Below are 14,103 nucleotides of genomic sequence, written 5' to 3'. Positions count from 1 at the left end.
AAAAAAAAAAAAAAAAATTACCCAGATGTAGTCCCAGCTGCTCGGGAAGCTGATGTAGGAGGATGGCTTGAGCCCAGGAGGCAGAGATTTCAGTAAGCCATGATCACACCACTGCATTCCAGCCTAGGTGACAGAGCCAGACCCTGTCTCAAAAGGAAAAACAAACAATACACATTTTTACTTTTACAATTACATATCAGTGGGGCCCCAGATTTTCTTTATACACTTCAGTCAAAATAACACATTGCAACAGATTGAATGTAAAGGTAGATATGAGAATCCAGCTATCTTTCACAAAGCCACATATTAAAGAGATGACAAAAATGTTCCACTCCTCTCACTAAATTTATTTTTATTTCGGGAAATGTATATATATTTTAAATAAGAATATGTATGTTATTTACATTAACTTGTACTTGTTTTTAAGGGAATTAATACATATTTTTAAAATTTCCAAGTTTTCTAATACAATAATTATGCCTCATTAAACAAAAGCTCTTGGGATTCTCCAATCTTCTTCTTATTATTATTATTTTGTGTCTGTCTCCCAGGTTAAAGTGTAGTGGCACAATCACAGCTCACTGCAGCCTTAACCTCCCTGGCTCAGGTGATCCTCCCACCTCAGCCTCCTGGGTAGCTGGGACTACAAGCACTGGTCACCACGCCCAGCTAATTTTTTAATTTTTTGTAGAGATGGGGTTTTGCCATGTTGCCCAGGCTAGCCTCAAACTCCTAAGCTCAAGGGATCCACTGGCCTCCGTCTCCCAAAGTGCTGGGAGTGCAGGCGTGAGCCACCACGCCCAGCCTGCAGTCATTTTTAAGACTGTACAGAAAGCACCCAAACAATTTGAGAATCACTGGGCTGACCTTTACTTTACAATATGCTGGAGAACATGTGCAACATTTTTCGCTTTGTGATACAAGTGATACGTATCTTTTCAGGAAGAGCGAATGGATTCTGCAAGGCCATGTCTACACAGACAGCACCATCTTCTGAATGACAGAGGATTAGGTAAAGTTTCTGCCTCACGACAGGCCTTTCTTGCCTCTTCTAATTGGGTTATATGTGTTTAAGAAAAGACAAGGAAATTCTGGGATATCCAAAATACTGAGGCCTACAGATAATCAAACAAGTAGAGAATTCTAAAAGCCAACCTAATAATATCAAAAACAGCTTTTAAGCTATTGTAATGAAGTACCTGTATTTTGACTTGGCTAAACTTTTGGTCTCTGTTTTCAGAGACATTAAGAACTGAGAATTTTATTTTCTGTAGGATTATTTTTGGTACTTTTAGTTATATTATTTTTAACATCTCAGTCTTTTGTAGTATCCCCAGGGCAGAGCCATGTCCAGCCTTCTCTGTTCAACAGGAAGAATTATTACAGACATGTTCTATACAGTGTAAGCAGTTTTACACTTGGAGGGATTACACTGGATTTCTTTGACTTCAGTTGTCTTTGTTTCTCTTCAGAAGAGCCACCTGGCAGCAAAGGTTCTGTCACTCTAAGTGATCTTCCAGGGTTTTTAGGTGATCTGGCCTCCGAAGAAGATAGTATTGAAAAAGATAAAGAAGAAGGTAATGCATGTGGGATTCTGTGAGATGATAAAACCTGACCCTCATTCTGCCGTAAATCGGGGATTTTGTACCAGTGCTCACAGGCTTGCTTGATTTATCTTCTCTTGAAGTAACAAGATGGGTGGTTTAGTCTGGGACCTATGCCAGGTAAAGAGTTGCCCACCCCCCCCCCTTTTTTTTTTAGATAGAGTGTTGCTCCGTTGCCCAGGCTGGAGTGCAGTGGCATGATCATGGCTCACTGCAGCCTTGACCTCCCAGGCTCGAGAGGTCCTCCCACCTCAGCCTCCTGAGTAGCTGGGACCACAAGCATACACCACTATGCTCAGCTGATTATTTTATTTTATTTTATTTTTTGTAGAGATGGGATCTCCCTATGTTGTCCAGGCTGGTCAATATCTCCTGGGCTCAAGTGATCCTTCCGCCTCAGCCTCCCAAAGTTCTGGCATTACAGGCATGAGCCACCATGCCCAGCTGGATGCCATTTTTTCTCTCCCCTCTGAGTGACACTGGTACGTGGCAGCATGCAACCCAAACTGTCCAGCCTTTCCCAGGTGGAATACTGACTGCTGTTTCTCTTGTTTCCTCTCATCCTCTCAGCTGCAATATCAAGAGAACTTTCTGAGATCACCACAGCAGAGGCCGAGCCTGTGGTTCCTCGAGGAGGCTTTGACTCTCCTTTTTACCGAGACAGTCTCTCAGGTTCTCAGCGGAAGACCCATTCAGCAGCCTCCAGTGCTCAGGGCACCAGCGTGAACCCTGAGCCTTTACACTCCTCCCTGGACAAACTTGGGCCTGATACACCAAAGCAAGCCTTTACTCCCATAGACCTGCCCTGTGGTGGTGCTGATGAAAGCCCTGCAGGAGACAGGGAATGCCAAACTTCCGTGGAGACCAGTATCCTCACTCCCAGCCCTTGTAAAATTCCACCTCAGAGGAGAGGGGGCTTTGGAAGCGGGCAGCCTCCCCCGTATGATCATCTTTTTGAGGTGGCATTGCCAAAGACAGCCCATCATTTTATCATCAGGAAGACTGAGGAGCTGTTAAAGAAAGCAAAAGGAAACACAGAGGAAGATGGTGTGCCCTCTACCTCCCCAATGGAAGTGCTGGACAGACTGATACAGCAGGGAGCAGACGCGCACAGCAAGGAGCTGAACAAGTAAGGGACTGGGGCCCTCTCTTCTGTGTTAAATGGTCCATTTTATTGTAAAGTACAAAAAGCGTAAGGAGGGAACAAGAATCATTCTTCGCACTCCCACACTGAGGCAGCCGGTTCTCTCCTGTTTGTCAGATGTCCTTCTTAGCTATTGCATCTTCACATGTGTAACCGTGTGTGACCTCTATGCGCCTAAGTTGGGATGACTCCTTAGCAGTCCATTTCAGATGAGTCTTTTTATATAGGCCATTTTGCGCCTCTGTTCTCTGAGGACACTCGAATGCTTTCATGTGTGCCTTCTGCAAGCTGTAGGTAAAAATGAGGTTGTGGAATTTCAAAGAATATAGGAATATTTGTCACAGCGTTTCCCTCTCTAGCTGCAGATTATTATTATTATTTCTATTCTGGTATCATAGTTCATTTAGGTGGAGGATAAAATCACAGCATTTCGTGCCAGTTCAGGTGGCCTGACATCTCCTCCAAACCCCTAGAGGCACATAGGTTTTCATAGGAATCTAGCTGAAAAACTGTTTCCCATCCTTATTTTATTAGCTATTTTACAGGTGCATAGGGAATATTTTTATTTTTCTTCTTATATACTATGCTGTGGTAGAAATTGGCAGGGGTAATAATATTTAAATTCTCTCTTTTTAAAATGAGATTTGGTGTGATAGGCTCAGGTAAATTACCTACTTTTTCCTTAAATTTGAGTGGCAGTAGCTTCACAACAGAGTGTGCTCCCTGTATATTTCAGCAGACAGGGTTGAAAACGGCTCTTAGTGTGTTTGACTACTCAGTTTCTCTGGAGAGCTGGCCTCAGAAACGGAGGCCGTGGTGTGTGCAGTGGAGGTCAGGCTGAGGCCCCCTCCACTCTGGAGACCAGGTCGTAGGCAGTGGGGCCACCTTCCGTTACATCCACTGTATGCTTCTCTAACTCTCTGTGGACCTGGAGTTTGAAACATTCTTATGCCATTGCGAATTCTGACCACAAGGAAGTGATCTAACCTTGCTGCAAATAAAAGTCCAAATAAGTTCTTTTCTTGGTACGACCGGTAACTTTGTTACTCCAAAACTTTCTTCCTAGGTTGCCTTTACCCAGCAAGTCTGTCGACTGGACCCACTTTGGAGGTAAAGTTGTTACTTTAGCTCCAAATCCAGCCCACATGGTTCCTGCATGCTTGTTGCCCTTTGTGTCCTTGAAGGAGGTGCCCTCTGGAAAACAGATCTCCCCTTGGCTGTTGCTCCAGCCAGGCTATCTGCCTGGCTAAAAGATCTCCAGTGTTGCAAAGTCAGCATTTCTTATTTTTGAAAAGTGGCAAGTAGCATGCACTTGAGAGAAGAAGTACACACAGTACAGACTTCATGCCAGGCTTCCCTAGAAAAGACCCAAGTGGGGTGGGCGGTGCAGCTGAGTCTTCCTGGGGGACAACGCACCAGTGCAGAAAGGGCCTTGAGAAGTAGAAAGGGCATCTGAAATGTGTGATCTAGATTTGTGGGGAAAAGAAAGCAAGCTCTCAAAGAGTCATCCCACGTGATACAACCCTTTGCATTCCTTAACAAGGGAGACACATAGTCCATACCTTCCCCCTCCTGTTACTGGCAGCCAAGTGGTCATTTGCCAAGAGAGTGGTGATTTGTTTTAAAGAATTGTGTTTGTTAAGCTAACAACACATGGGAAGGGGGCTTGACTGAACAATCTGTGAAAGGCATTTCTGCCACCCTCCCTCTGCTTTAAAATCAGGCTCTCCTCCTTCAGATGAGATCCGCACCCTCCGAGACCAGTTGCTTTTACTGCACAACCAGCTACTCTATGAGCGTTTTAAGAGGCAGCAGCATGCCCTGCGGAACAGGCGGCTCCTCCGCAAGGTGATCAAAGCAGCAGCTCTGGAGGAACATAATGCTGCCATGGTGAGGACTGGGGAGGGGCAGGTGGAGCTCACTTTTTATTTTGGGTCAGCTTGATAGCTTATAAAGCTGAGGAGGTCAGAGTTCCCAGTCCTTCCCAATCCTTCAGGCAGGTCACTTGAGATTAAGACATGAATGGTTACGTCTCGGAATTCCTTCATAATTCTCAGAAATCATGGAGACAAGTGATTTTGTGTGTGTGTGTGTTTGCATGTAATTGGCCATGATGATGAAGGGTCAGAAGATGATTTTATTTTTCCAGATGTAAAACTAACTCTCGTAAAGCTATTTCATGGCATAGAACAGAAGTGTGTATTGTACTGTGGGTGTGAAGCCAGTCAGACCTGGAGTTTGAATTTCGGCTCTACCAGTGTTACCTTAGAAAAGTAACAGCCTCTTGAAGCCTCTCTTAGCCATGCTATAAAATGGAAGTGATCATAGCAGCACCTACTCTTTAAGTGGCGATGGTTTAAAGAAATGATGTCGGTAAGCACTTGCTCAGTGCCCAGCACACTGCAAGCATTCAGTAAATGCTCATCATTTAGTGAACTTAGTACCATGTATGAGAGATTTTATTCCATTGTTGGTAGTCAGACTTTGGAAAGTGTTGGAAGCAATTTGATCCCTGAGAAGATTTCTTTAAGCAACTTAAGATCCATTTGCTTAATGCAAAATTTGGAAAACCTTGACCTAAAGCCAAGTAAGACAGTAGTGGGCTCTGAGTTTGGGTCTGTAGTTTTACATTGTCAGGGTAGTTCAGATGAAATGTTTGCAGTGTGTATTAAATTGCCTGTGTTGGAAGACAGCTAAAATGATGACATTTCTGGTCTCTGCTAGAAAGATCAGTTGAAGTTACAAGAGAAAGACATCCAGATGTGGAAAGTTAGCCTGCAGAAAGAACAAGCTAGATACAGTCAGCTTCAGGAGCAGCGTGACACTATGGTAACCAAGCTCCACAGCCAGATCCGACAGCTGCAGCATGACCGAGAGGAATTCTACAACCAGAGCCAGGAATTACAGGTATAAACTGCACCACTAGGCAGAGTCAACCGCGAGAATGCTGGAGAGCAGTGGGGAGGGAGGCAGCGGGTTTCCTTGGGTGTCCTGGACTTGTTCAGCTTCACTAAGCTGAATGCTCTCCTCTCTGAAATCATGGCAGAGATTCTTCATGGCAGGTGAATTTTTCTTAGGGCAGAGGTTCCCCAACTTTCTTGGTTCATGTAATAGCTCCCTTAGTGTCTCAGTAATTTTTTTTGTGCAGCCAAAAAGAAACGCTTAACGGTTCTGCTCATTAAGTAGATCTGAATAACTTAGTGAGTATTAATGTCCCAAGAACTTAGTAGCTGTTTGAAGATAATACACATAAATTAAAAAAAAAAAAAAAAAAAAACTGCAATTACTAATGCTTTGAGTGCACCTATTGGGCACTGCATGGCGTCTCAGACCTTGAAATCAGAGTGGACAGTGACACCCTCATTTCCTGTTTCACATTGGTTTTCCTTGTGGTACTTTGTATCACTGCAACCAAAAAAACCCAGCTTCATCCACAGACATGCAGCATCATCTCCAGCCAGTTAGTAATTCACAGGGTGTCCAACAGATGGCGATGTGTCTCCCTCGAAAATTTAAAATCTCTGCAGCATCCCTGTGAGTTTGCCTCAGGGCTCTTTGGTGCACAGTTTGGGAACTGAGGATCTAAGGTCTCTTTTTTTCTTTTGTTAAACAGTGAGGCACTCAGAAATCAACCATAACTTATTTTTTAAAACTAAGACGTCAAATCCTGAGGGCCCAAGAATAGTAGAGTCGATGAGCTAGGCGTTCCCAGTTCTCTGTGGGCTGGTGGCCAGGTAGGCTTGTGATCTGGCCTGTCAGTGCTCCTGAAACTTCATGTCCACATCTCTTTGGGTAGACCAAGCTGGAGGACTGCAGGAACATGATCACAGAGCTGCGGCTAGAATTGAAGAAGGCCAACAACAAGGTGTGTCACACTGAGCTGCTGCTCAGCCAGGTTTCTCAAAAGGTAAGAAGTGAGGCAGACCTGAGTCTGCTCCAACACCGTGTGCTAACATTCTTCCTTCAGACAGGAGGAAGAAATCTGTGATGACTGTGTCATGGGTTCATATTCCCTGACATTTGGCAATGTCTGAAGACATTTTAGGTTGATGTTTTTGGTGCTACTGGCATCTAGTGGGTAGGAGCCAGGATGCTGCCAAATATCCTACAGTGCCCAGGCAGCCCCTGCAGCAAAGAAGTATCTATTCTAAACACTGGTCTATTTGTATCCCATGGAACTCTTTCTTCATACCTCATTTACATCAATGTAAAAAGTTTGTTCGGGTTTTTGAGTGTGAGTCCTCCTTCTTTGGGAATCATTGCACTTTTTACATCCTTTACTCGAGAACAGTGAGTTTTCCCTAGGGTTTATCCCACTGGACTTTGGTCATATACCTGTCTACCTGCTCCAGGTGTTCTGTGGGTGGTCAGTTTTGATGGACTGCATTTGTGCTGCTTCCCCTTTGCAGAGCACAGTTCTGAAGTGCATTGCCGTCTATCTTTGTCCTTGGGTGCCAAGCTCTCCACCTGTCGTGGACCGTAAACCCTGGGACTTGGTCATTTTGCCGTAACATTGAAATATTGTGCTCCTAGCTGGTTCCCTGTTTAATGCCCATGTGCTAGTCTTATGTCGTCAGATTTTTCACTTTGCTTATGTTTTTGCTTAGCTCTCAAACAGCGAGTCGGTCCAGCAGCAGATGGAGTTCTTGAACAGACAGCTGTTGGTTCTTGGGGAGGTCAACGAGCTATATTTGGAACAACTGCAGAACAAGCACTCAGATACCACAAAGGTATGCCAGGGCTGGGGGAACCAGACCTTAGTGGGGAAAGCTTTTCAGACCCAGAGAGTAAGTCTCCGGCATGTCATTTAGAATGGCTTTATGACTTGTTTCTTAAAAGACAGAGTGGCAGTCCCACTTCTCCCTGGTCCAGCTCTGCAAGCACTTTCCAGCCACCATGTGAGCTTGTTTCTCCTTACTGGGTTGCTTTGAAGTTAAGCGAAAGCACTTAATAGTAATTGGTACAGAGTAGGTGTGAAGTGTTTCCTTTCTCTTCCCTATGCGCCCTTTAAAAGGGGGAGAGGAAAAAAGGATGGGGAACCAATTGTGCTTAACCCTACCTCTCAGGACCATGGGTATAGCCTGGTCTACATACCAGTTTTTTTTTTCCTTTTAATGTTGGATTTCTGCAGATGGTAGTTCAGTCCTGGCAACAAGGCCAGCAATGGGATGATCTTACGTTAATTAGTGCCTCACCAGTGGCATGGAGGCAGAAGTTTTAACTCACTTTATAAATAGCCTCAGGTAATGTTAGTGAATGAGTTGGGAATTGAATTTTAATAGTAGCTGCTCAGATGCTTCCTGTCACTAACTTTTCCATCACACATGGGCCTTCTTTTTAGGTTTCTTGGGCATGCTTTGTAAAGAGTCTTTTTTGGCCGGATGTAGAGAAGAGTCTTAGAACTAGAGATAGTAATTTTCCAAATAGAGTTGCTCTTTATTTCTTGGCTCCTCTCAGCTCACAGATACAGACTTCCTTTTTTAGAAGGATGTTAGATGTGGGACTGTCTCTAGAAAGTAGCTATCACTTATTTTTGGTGTAATGGCTTTGGGAACAGAAAGGGAGAAAAACAGATCCAAGGCACAAGAGAACGCTGCTGAGACACGCCCGTGCCATCTCCTGAGAGCAGCCTAGATGGCTTGCGCTCTTTGGGACCTTGAGTAGCCACGTCTCCTTCAGGCCCTGTTTCCCAGTTCATAAAACAGGGGTGATGCAGCTGAGTTGTGATAGTCAGGATGCTCTCAGTTGTAGACAACAAAAACCAAACTACGGCTGGGCCCAGTGGCACACACCTATAGTGCCAACTACTTGGGAGGCTGAAATAGGAGGATTGCTTGAGCTCTGAAGTTCTAGACCAGCCAGGCCTGATGGCTCATGCCTGTAATCCCAGCACTTTGGGAGGCTGAGGCAGGCGGATCACAAGGTCAGGAGTTCAAGACCAGCCTGGCCAAGATGGTGAAACCCCGTCTCTCCTAAAAATATAAAAATCGGCCAGGCGCGGTGGCAGGAGCCTGTAATCCCAGCTATTCAGAAGCCTGAGGCAGAGAATTGCTTGAACCTGGGAGGCGGAGGTTGCAGTGAGCCAAGATTGCACAGTTGCACTCCAGCCTAGGTGACAGAGTAAGACTCTGTCTCAAAAAAAAAAAAAAAAAAAAAAAAAAAAGACTTCATCTCCAAAAAAACACACACACACACAAAAACAAAAAACACTAAACCGGCCTAAGAGTGAAGAATTTTAGTGATTACTTGACAAGAGGTCCTGAGGCAGGTGAGTTCCAGGTTGGTCAAGTTGGGCATTCAGGGGCAGCATCAAGGAGCCGGGCTCTTTCCACTCTTTTGTACTGCCTTGCTTCTCCTGTAGGCCTTGTCCTCCAGCTGCCTGTACTTATGGTTGCCGGGTATGTGCCACAGGCAGACATGATGTCCCACAGAGGAGGAGAGCGTCTCTTCCTGTTTCTTTCTCAGCAAGAAAACCTTTCCCAGGCCAGGCACAGTGGCTCATGCCTGTAATCCCAGCACTTTGGGAGGCCGAGGCAGGCAAATCATGAGGTCAGAAGATCAGGACCATCCTGGCCAACATGGTGAAACCCTGTCTCTACTAAAATATAAAAAATTAGCTGGATGCGGTGGCACATGCCTGTAGTCCCAGCTGCTTGGGAGGCTGAGGTAGGAGAATCACTTGAAGTCAGGAGGCAGAAGTAGCAGTGAGCTGAGATCGCGCCACTGCACTCCATCCTGGGCGCAATCAGGCGACAGAGCGAGACTCTGTCTTAAAAAAAAAAACAAAAAAACAGGAGGCTGAGGCAGGAGAATTGCCTGAACCCAGGAGACGGAGGTTGCGGTGAGCCGAGATCGCGCCATTGCACTCCAGCCTGGGTAACAAGAGCGAAACTCCGTCTCAAAAAAAAAGAAAAAAAGAAAAAAAAAAACTTTCCCAGACGCTTCCACCATACTTCTCATCTCCCCTGTTGGCCAAGCCTGTCCTGTGCCCATCCCTAGCCTGGCCTAGTTAATGCCTTGACCCAGTCAGGATTTGCCCCTGAACCTGGAGCTAGGGTTGCTCTTGTTGCATCCAGAGGAGGAGGAAGAGTGAGTGGTGGGGAATCAGGTGGGAATGGTTGGTAGGGGTAGCTGTAAGGATTAGTGAGTACACAGATGTTCCTGGCGGATGTTCCGGTTTGAAGCCTTGCATTATTATCCCTAAATAAGTCCTATTGTTTATGGCAAAGGCCAGATAGATGCATTCACCTGCCCTGTGCTGAAGTCTGGAGCCATTTAGCGTAGCTGGAGCAGCCACATTATCTGAGAACCAGTTCTGAGCTTAAATCAGTTGCATTCTGTAACAAGGAAGCATTGGGCTTACCAGACAGCATCAAGGCAGAGGCACCTTCATGAAAGCTCGTCTCCTTGCTGTTTATGGCTTATTATCTTTTTTAAAAAACATATAGATGGCAAATTTTATGTTATGTACATTTTACCACAGTAAACACACACACACGAATGTAACACAGGCTTGTTAGAAAAATATCCTTTCCGCCTTCTTTCTGAGCATTAGTGTATATTTGCTCTGGGTTTCAAGCTAGTTTAGTCTGTCGGCAGCAGGCCATCTGCCGTAGCAGGATCAACAAACCTTGTCAGGGCACCCAGTCTGCAAAGGCTGCTTTGCTTGAGCATACCTCCTCCATTGGTGTTCCATTCTGTAGCCTTTCCTGCACTACTGTCAGGAGCGGAAAAAAGTAGAAGAGAAAGCAAGTGGCCTGCAGTACCTCTAGACTGAAAGGATAACTGAATATTGGCATATTTTCACTTGGTGTTTTGTATATGTATATGTTTGCATAGTTGATTTCACTGTTCGCACAGTCTTTGCTTTTTTTTTTTGAGACAGAGTTTCGCTCTTGTTACCCAGGCTGGAGTGCAATGGCACGATCCCAGCACACCGCAACCTCCGCCTCCTGGGTTCAGGCAATTCTCCTGCCTCAGCCTCCTGAGTAGCTGGGATTACAGGCACGCGCCACCATGCCCAGCTAATTTTTTGTATTTTTAGTAGGGACGGGGTTTCACCATGTTGACCAGGGTGGTCTCGATCTCTTGACCTCGTGATCCACCCGCCTTGGCCTCCCAAAGTGCTGGGATTACAGGCGTGAGCCACCACGCCCGGCCATAGTCTGCTTTTTAATCTTTTTACTGATACCACATCATTTTTTTAAGACTTAGAAATATAGGATGTATTGTAATTTACTTAACTGTTCCCCTGACATTAGACTTAAATGGTGTTTCCAGGTTTTTGCTGTTATAAATATGCTGTGATGATTATTTTTTGTGCAAAATCTCTGTTTATGTTTCACATGATTTCCTTGGGGATAGATTTCAAGGAAGGGTTACTAGGATAATACTACCAGCTTACTTTCCAGAAAGTTGTACTAGTTTTTATTTCTACAATCAGTGTACTAAAGCGCCTTCTCAGTCCTTATGTTGTCTTTTCAAAATGGATACAGTGTGTTTATTTTTTATAAGTACGAATTCTAGTCTTTTTTTTTTTTTTTTTTTTTTTAGGAAGTGGAAATGATGAAAGCTGCCTATCGGAAAGAGCTAGAGAAAAACAGAAGCCAAGTTCTCCAGCAGACTCAGAGGCTTGATACCTCCCAAAAACGGATTTTGGAACTGGAATCTCACCTGGCCAAGAAAGACCACCTTCTTTTGGAACAGAAGAAATATTTAGAGGATGTCAAACTCCAGGCAAGGTAACTTTCATCAGGAAAGGTTTTTGTGTTTTTTATTAAGCGGAACTTCCTATATTCTGGCTGGTCTGTATCTTTCAGAGGACAGCTGCAGGCCGCAGAGAGCAGGTATGAGGCTCAGAAACGGATAACCCAGGTGTTCGAATTGGAGATCTTAGATTTATATGGCAGGCTGGAGAAAGATGGCCTCCTGAAAAAACTTGAAGAAGAAAAAGCAGAAGCAGCTGAAGCAGCAGAAGAAAGGTAGGAGCAAAGAACTGATGAAAGAACTTGCGGGTTAAGCTGCCAGTACCAGCACGAGGACTGCGTTACGTGGTGTGGGAAACAGTACAGCTGTTCACACAGGGCTGCAGCACGCAGCTCACTGCATTTCAGAGAACCACTCTTGATGTTCCTTTCCTCAAAACGCCCAGCGATCTCTCCATGTTCCTTTTCCTGCCCTTGAGTCCCTCCATATGGCCACAGGAAGTGTTCACATTTAAGATTGCCACCTAGTATCCCTAGTTGTGACAGGTTTCTCTTGATAAGATCTCTTGCTTGAGTCCAGTAGTATGAAACAGAGAGTGGGCTAGCAGAGTTCAGCATCAGTGTGAGTGTCAGTGCAATTCCACATCTTCCGAATGTGGACGCTCTACTCACCAGCTCCTTGTTTCCTCCCTGGTTTTCTTACAGGCTTGACTGTTGTAATGACGGCTGCTCAGATTCCATGGTAGGGCACAATGAAGAGGCATCTGGCCGCAACGGTGAGACCAAGACCCCCAGGCCCAGCAGCACTCGCGGCAGTAGTGGAAGCAGAGGAGCTGGAGGCAGCAGCAGCAGCAGCGAGCTTTCTACCCCGGAGAAACCCCCAAACCAGAGGGCAGGCCCATTCAGCAGTCGGTGGGAGACAACTGTGGGAGAATCCTCTGCCAGCATCCCCACCACTGTGGGCTCACTTCCCAGTTCAAAAAGCTTCCTGGGTATGAAGGCCCGAGAGTTATTTCGTAATAAGAGCGAGAGCCAGTGTGATGAGGACGGCATGGTCATCAGTAGCCTTTCTGAGAGCATAAAGCCAGAACTGGGCAAAGACTTGGGTGTGGAAGCCAAGACTTCCCTGAACCTAGATGGCCCGCACCCATCTCCCCCAAACCCGGACAGTGTTGGACAGCTACATATCATGGACTACAATGAGACTCATCATGAATACAGCTAAGGATGATGGTCAATCAGTGTTAACTTGCATATTGTTGGCACAGAACAGGAGGTGTGAATGCACGTTTCAAAGCTTTCCTATTTCCAGGGTCTGAGTGCAAGTTCATGTGTGGAAATGGGACAGAGGTCCTTTGGACAGCTGACTGAATGCAGAACGGTTTTTGGATCTGGCATCGAAATGCCTTTTGACCTTCCCCTCCACCCGCCCCTAACCCCCTCTTCTCATTTACCTCGCAGTGTGTTCTAATCCAAGGGCCAGTTGGTGTTCCTCAGTAGCTTTATTTTCTTCCTTCCCGCCCCAAATGGTTGCGTCCTTTGAACCTGTGCAATATGAGGCCAAATTTAATCTCTGAGTCTAACACACCACTTTCTGCTTTCCTGAAGCTCAGATAACTGGGTTGGCTCTCAATGAGACGAGGTAGTTTGTTGCATTGCAGGTAAGTCCAGTTTTGTCCCTTCTGGGAAAATGCAGCCTGCAACGCTGGCTGTCTTCACATGAAAGCTTTTACAAGAGACTTTCCTACTGCTTTTTGATTCTGAAGTTCAGCATCTAAAGCAGAAGACCTAAAAAAACAGTGGTTTCTTCATGATTACATTCTTTTGGCAGTTCTGATAAGCTTCCTAGAAAGTTCTGTGTGAACAGAAGCCTGTTGTTTCAGAAATCTAGAGCTGGCACTGAGGAGCCCTTACACCCTTTGGGAAAGCTCTTGTCCCTTCCTCCCCCACTACCTCTTATTTATTTGGTGTTTGCTTGAATGCTGGTACTATTGGCTGGTGTGTAGGTGATAAAACCTGCTCTTGTAGGAGGCAAGGAGGAGTCACTGGGAGAGGTTACCCGAGAAGCCCCTGAGCATGAGGAACTGCACCTGCAGGCTGGTCTCGGCTTGCCGGGCCTTTTGTTAAAGCCGCCGGTCTGCGGGCCCTGCTTGGTGTGCACATGCCTCTTGTTCACGTCAGCTGATTTGTGACACTGCAGCAGAAAGGCTCTGAAGGGCCAAACGGTTTCTGCAAAGTATATGTGACCGTGATTTCTCAGGCCGTAACGGCTGCCTCGCTGTAGCAGGCTCTAGGCCACCAGAAGGGGGGCAGCTTTTTCATACCAATTCCAACTTTCAGGGGCTGACTCTCCAGGGGGCTGAGTCATCACACTCTCCATTTTAGTAATGGCAGAGCAGTTTAAGCAGAGTCCGGGAGAATGCTGGCACTAGGCTGCCCCATATGCTCGTGAGAGAGGACGTTAGTCAGAAAAGTGGCAGTGGCAAAGAATCCAGACTCAGCAAATGCTCCTGAAATAAATGCTGGAAGCCTAAGAATTGCTGCCTGGTGTCCGGCTGAGGCAGGGGAAAGTTGGTAAGAAGGAGCCAGAGAACTTGGCTTTCCTGTTTCTGTTCTTTCAGTAAAAAGATGAGAAGGATTGAGTCAGAGG

At 45.8% G+C, this 14,103-nt stretch overlaps 1 protein-coding gene across 6 annotated transcripts in view; it reads left to right on the top strand.

The window, feature by feature from the left end:
• The window catches only part of TSC1 (TSC complex subunit 1), a 54,460-nt gene extending 40,357 nt beyond the window's left edge, over window positions 1-14,103 (top strand). For all 6 annotated transcript variants that reach the window (XM_017517593.2, XM_017517595.2, XM_017517591.2 and 3 more), the window contains 11 exons: window positions 943-1,012; window positions 1,473-1,577; window positions 2,175-2,733; window positions 3,815-3,858; window positions 4,472-4,638; window positions 5,473-5,655; window positions 6,545-6,655; window positions 7,356-7,478; window positions 11,302-11,489; window positions 11,568-11,729; window positions 12,159-14,103. In XM_017517593.2, the coding sequence (XP_017373082.1) occupies window positions 943-1,012; window positions 1,473-1,577; window positions 2,175-2,733; window positions 3,815-3,858; window positions 4,472-4,638; window positions 5,473-5,655; window positions 6,545-6,655; window positions 7,356-7,478; window positions 11,302-11,489; window positions 11,568-11,729; window positions 12,159-12,678 (2,232 nt within the window). In that variant the 3' untranslated portion in view covers window positions 12,679-14,103. The remainder of the gene's footprint in view (window positions 1-942; window positions 1,013-1,472; window positions 1,578-2,174; window positions 2,734-3,814; window positions 3,859-4,471; window positions 4,639-5,472; window positions 5,656-6,544; window positions 6,656-7,355; window positions 7,479-11,301; window positions 11,490-11,567; window positions 11,730-12,158) is intronic.

This window comes from Cebus imitator, unplaced genomic scaffold (genome assembly GCF_001604975.1).
Source record: "Cebus imitator isolate Cc_AM_T3 unplaced genomic scaffold, Cebus_imitator-1.0 Scaffold638, whole genome shotgun sequence".
Lineage (NCBI taxonomy): Eukaryota > Metazoa > Chordata > Mammalia > Primates > Cebidae > Cebus > Cebus imitator.
Note: the sequence above shows the minus strand (reverse complement) of the source record. Positions and strands in the feature narration are given on the sequence as shown.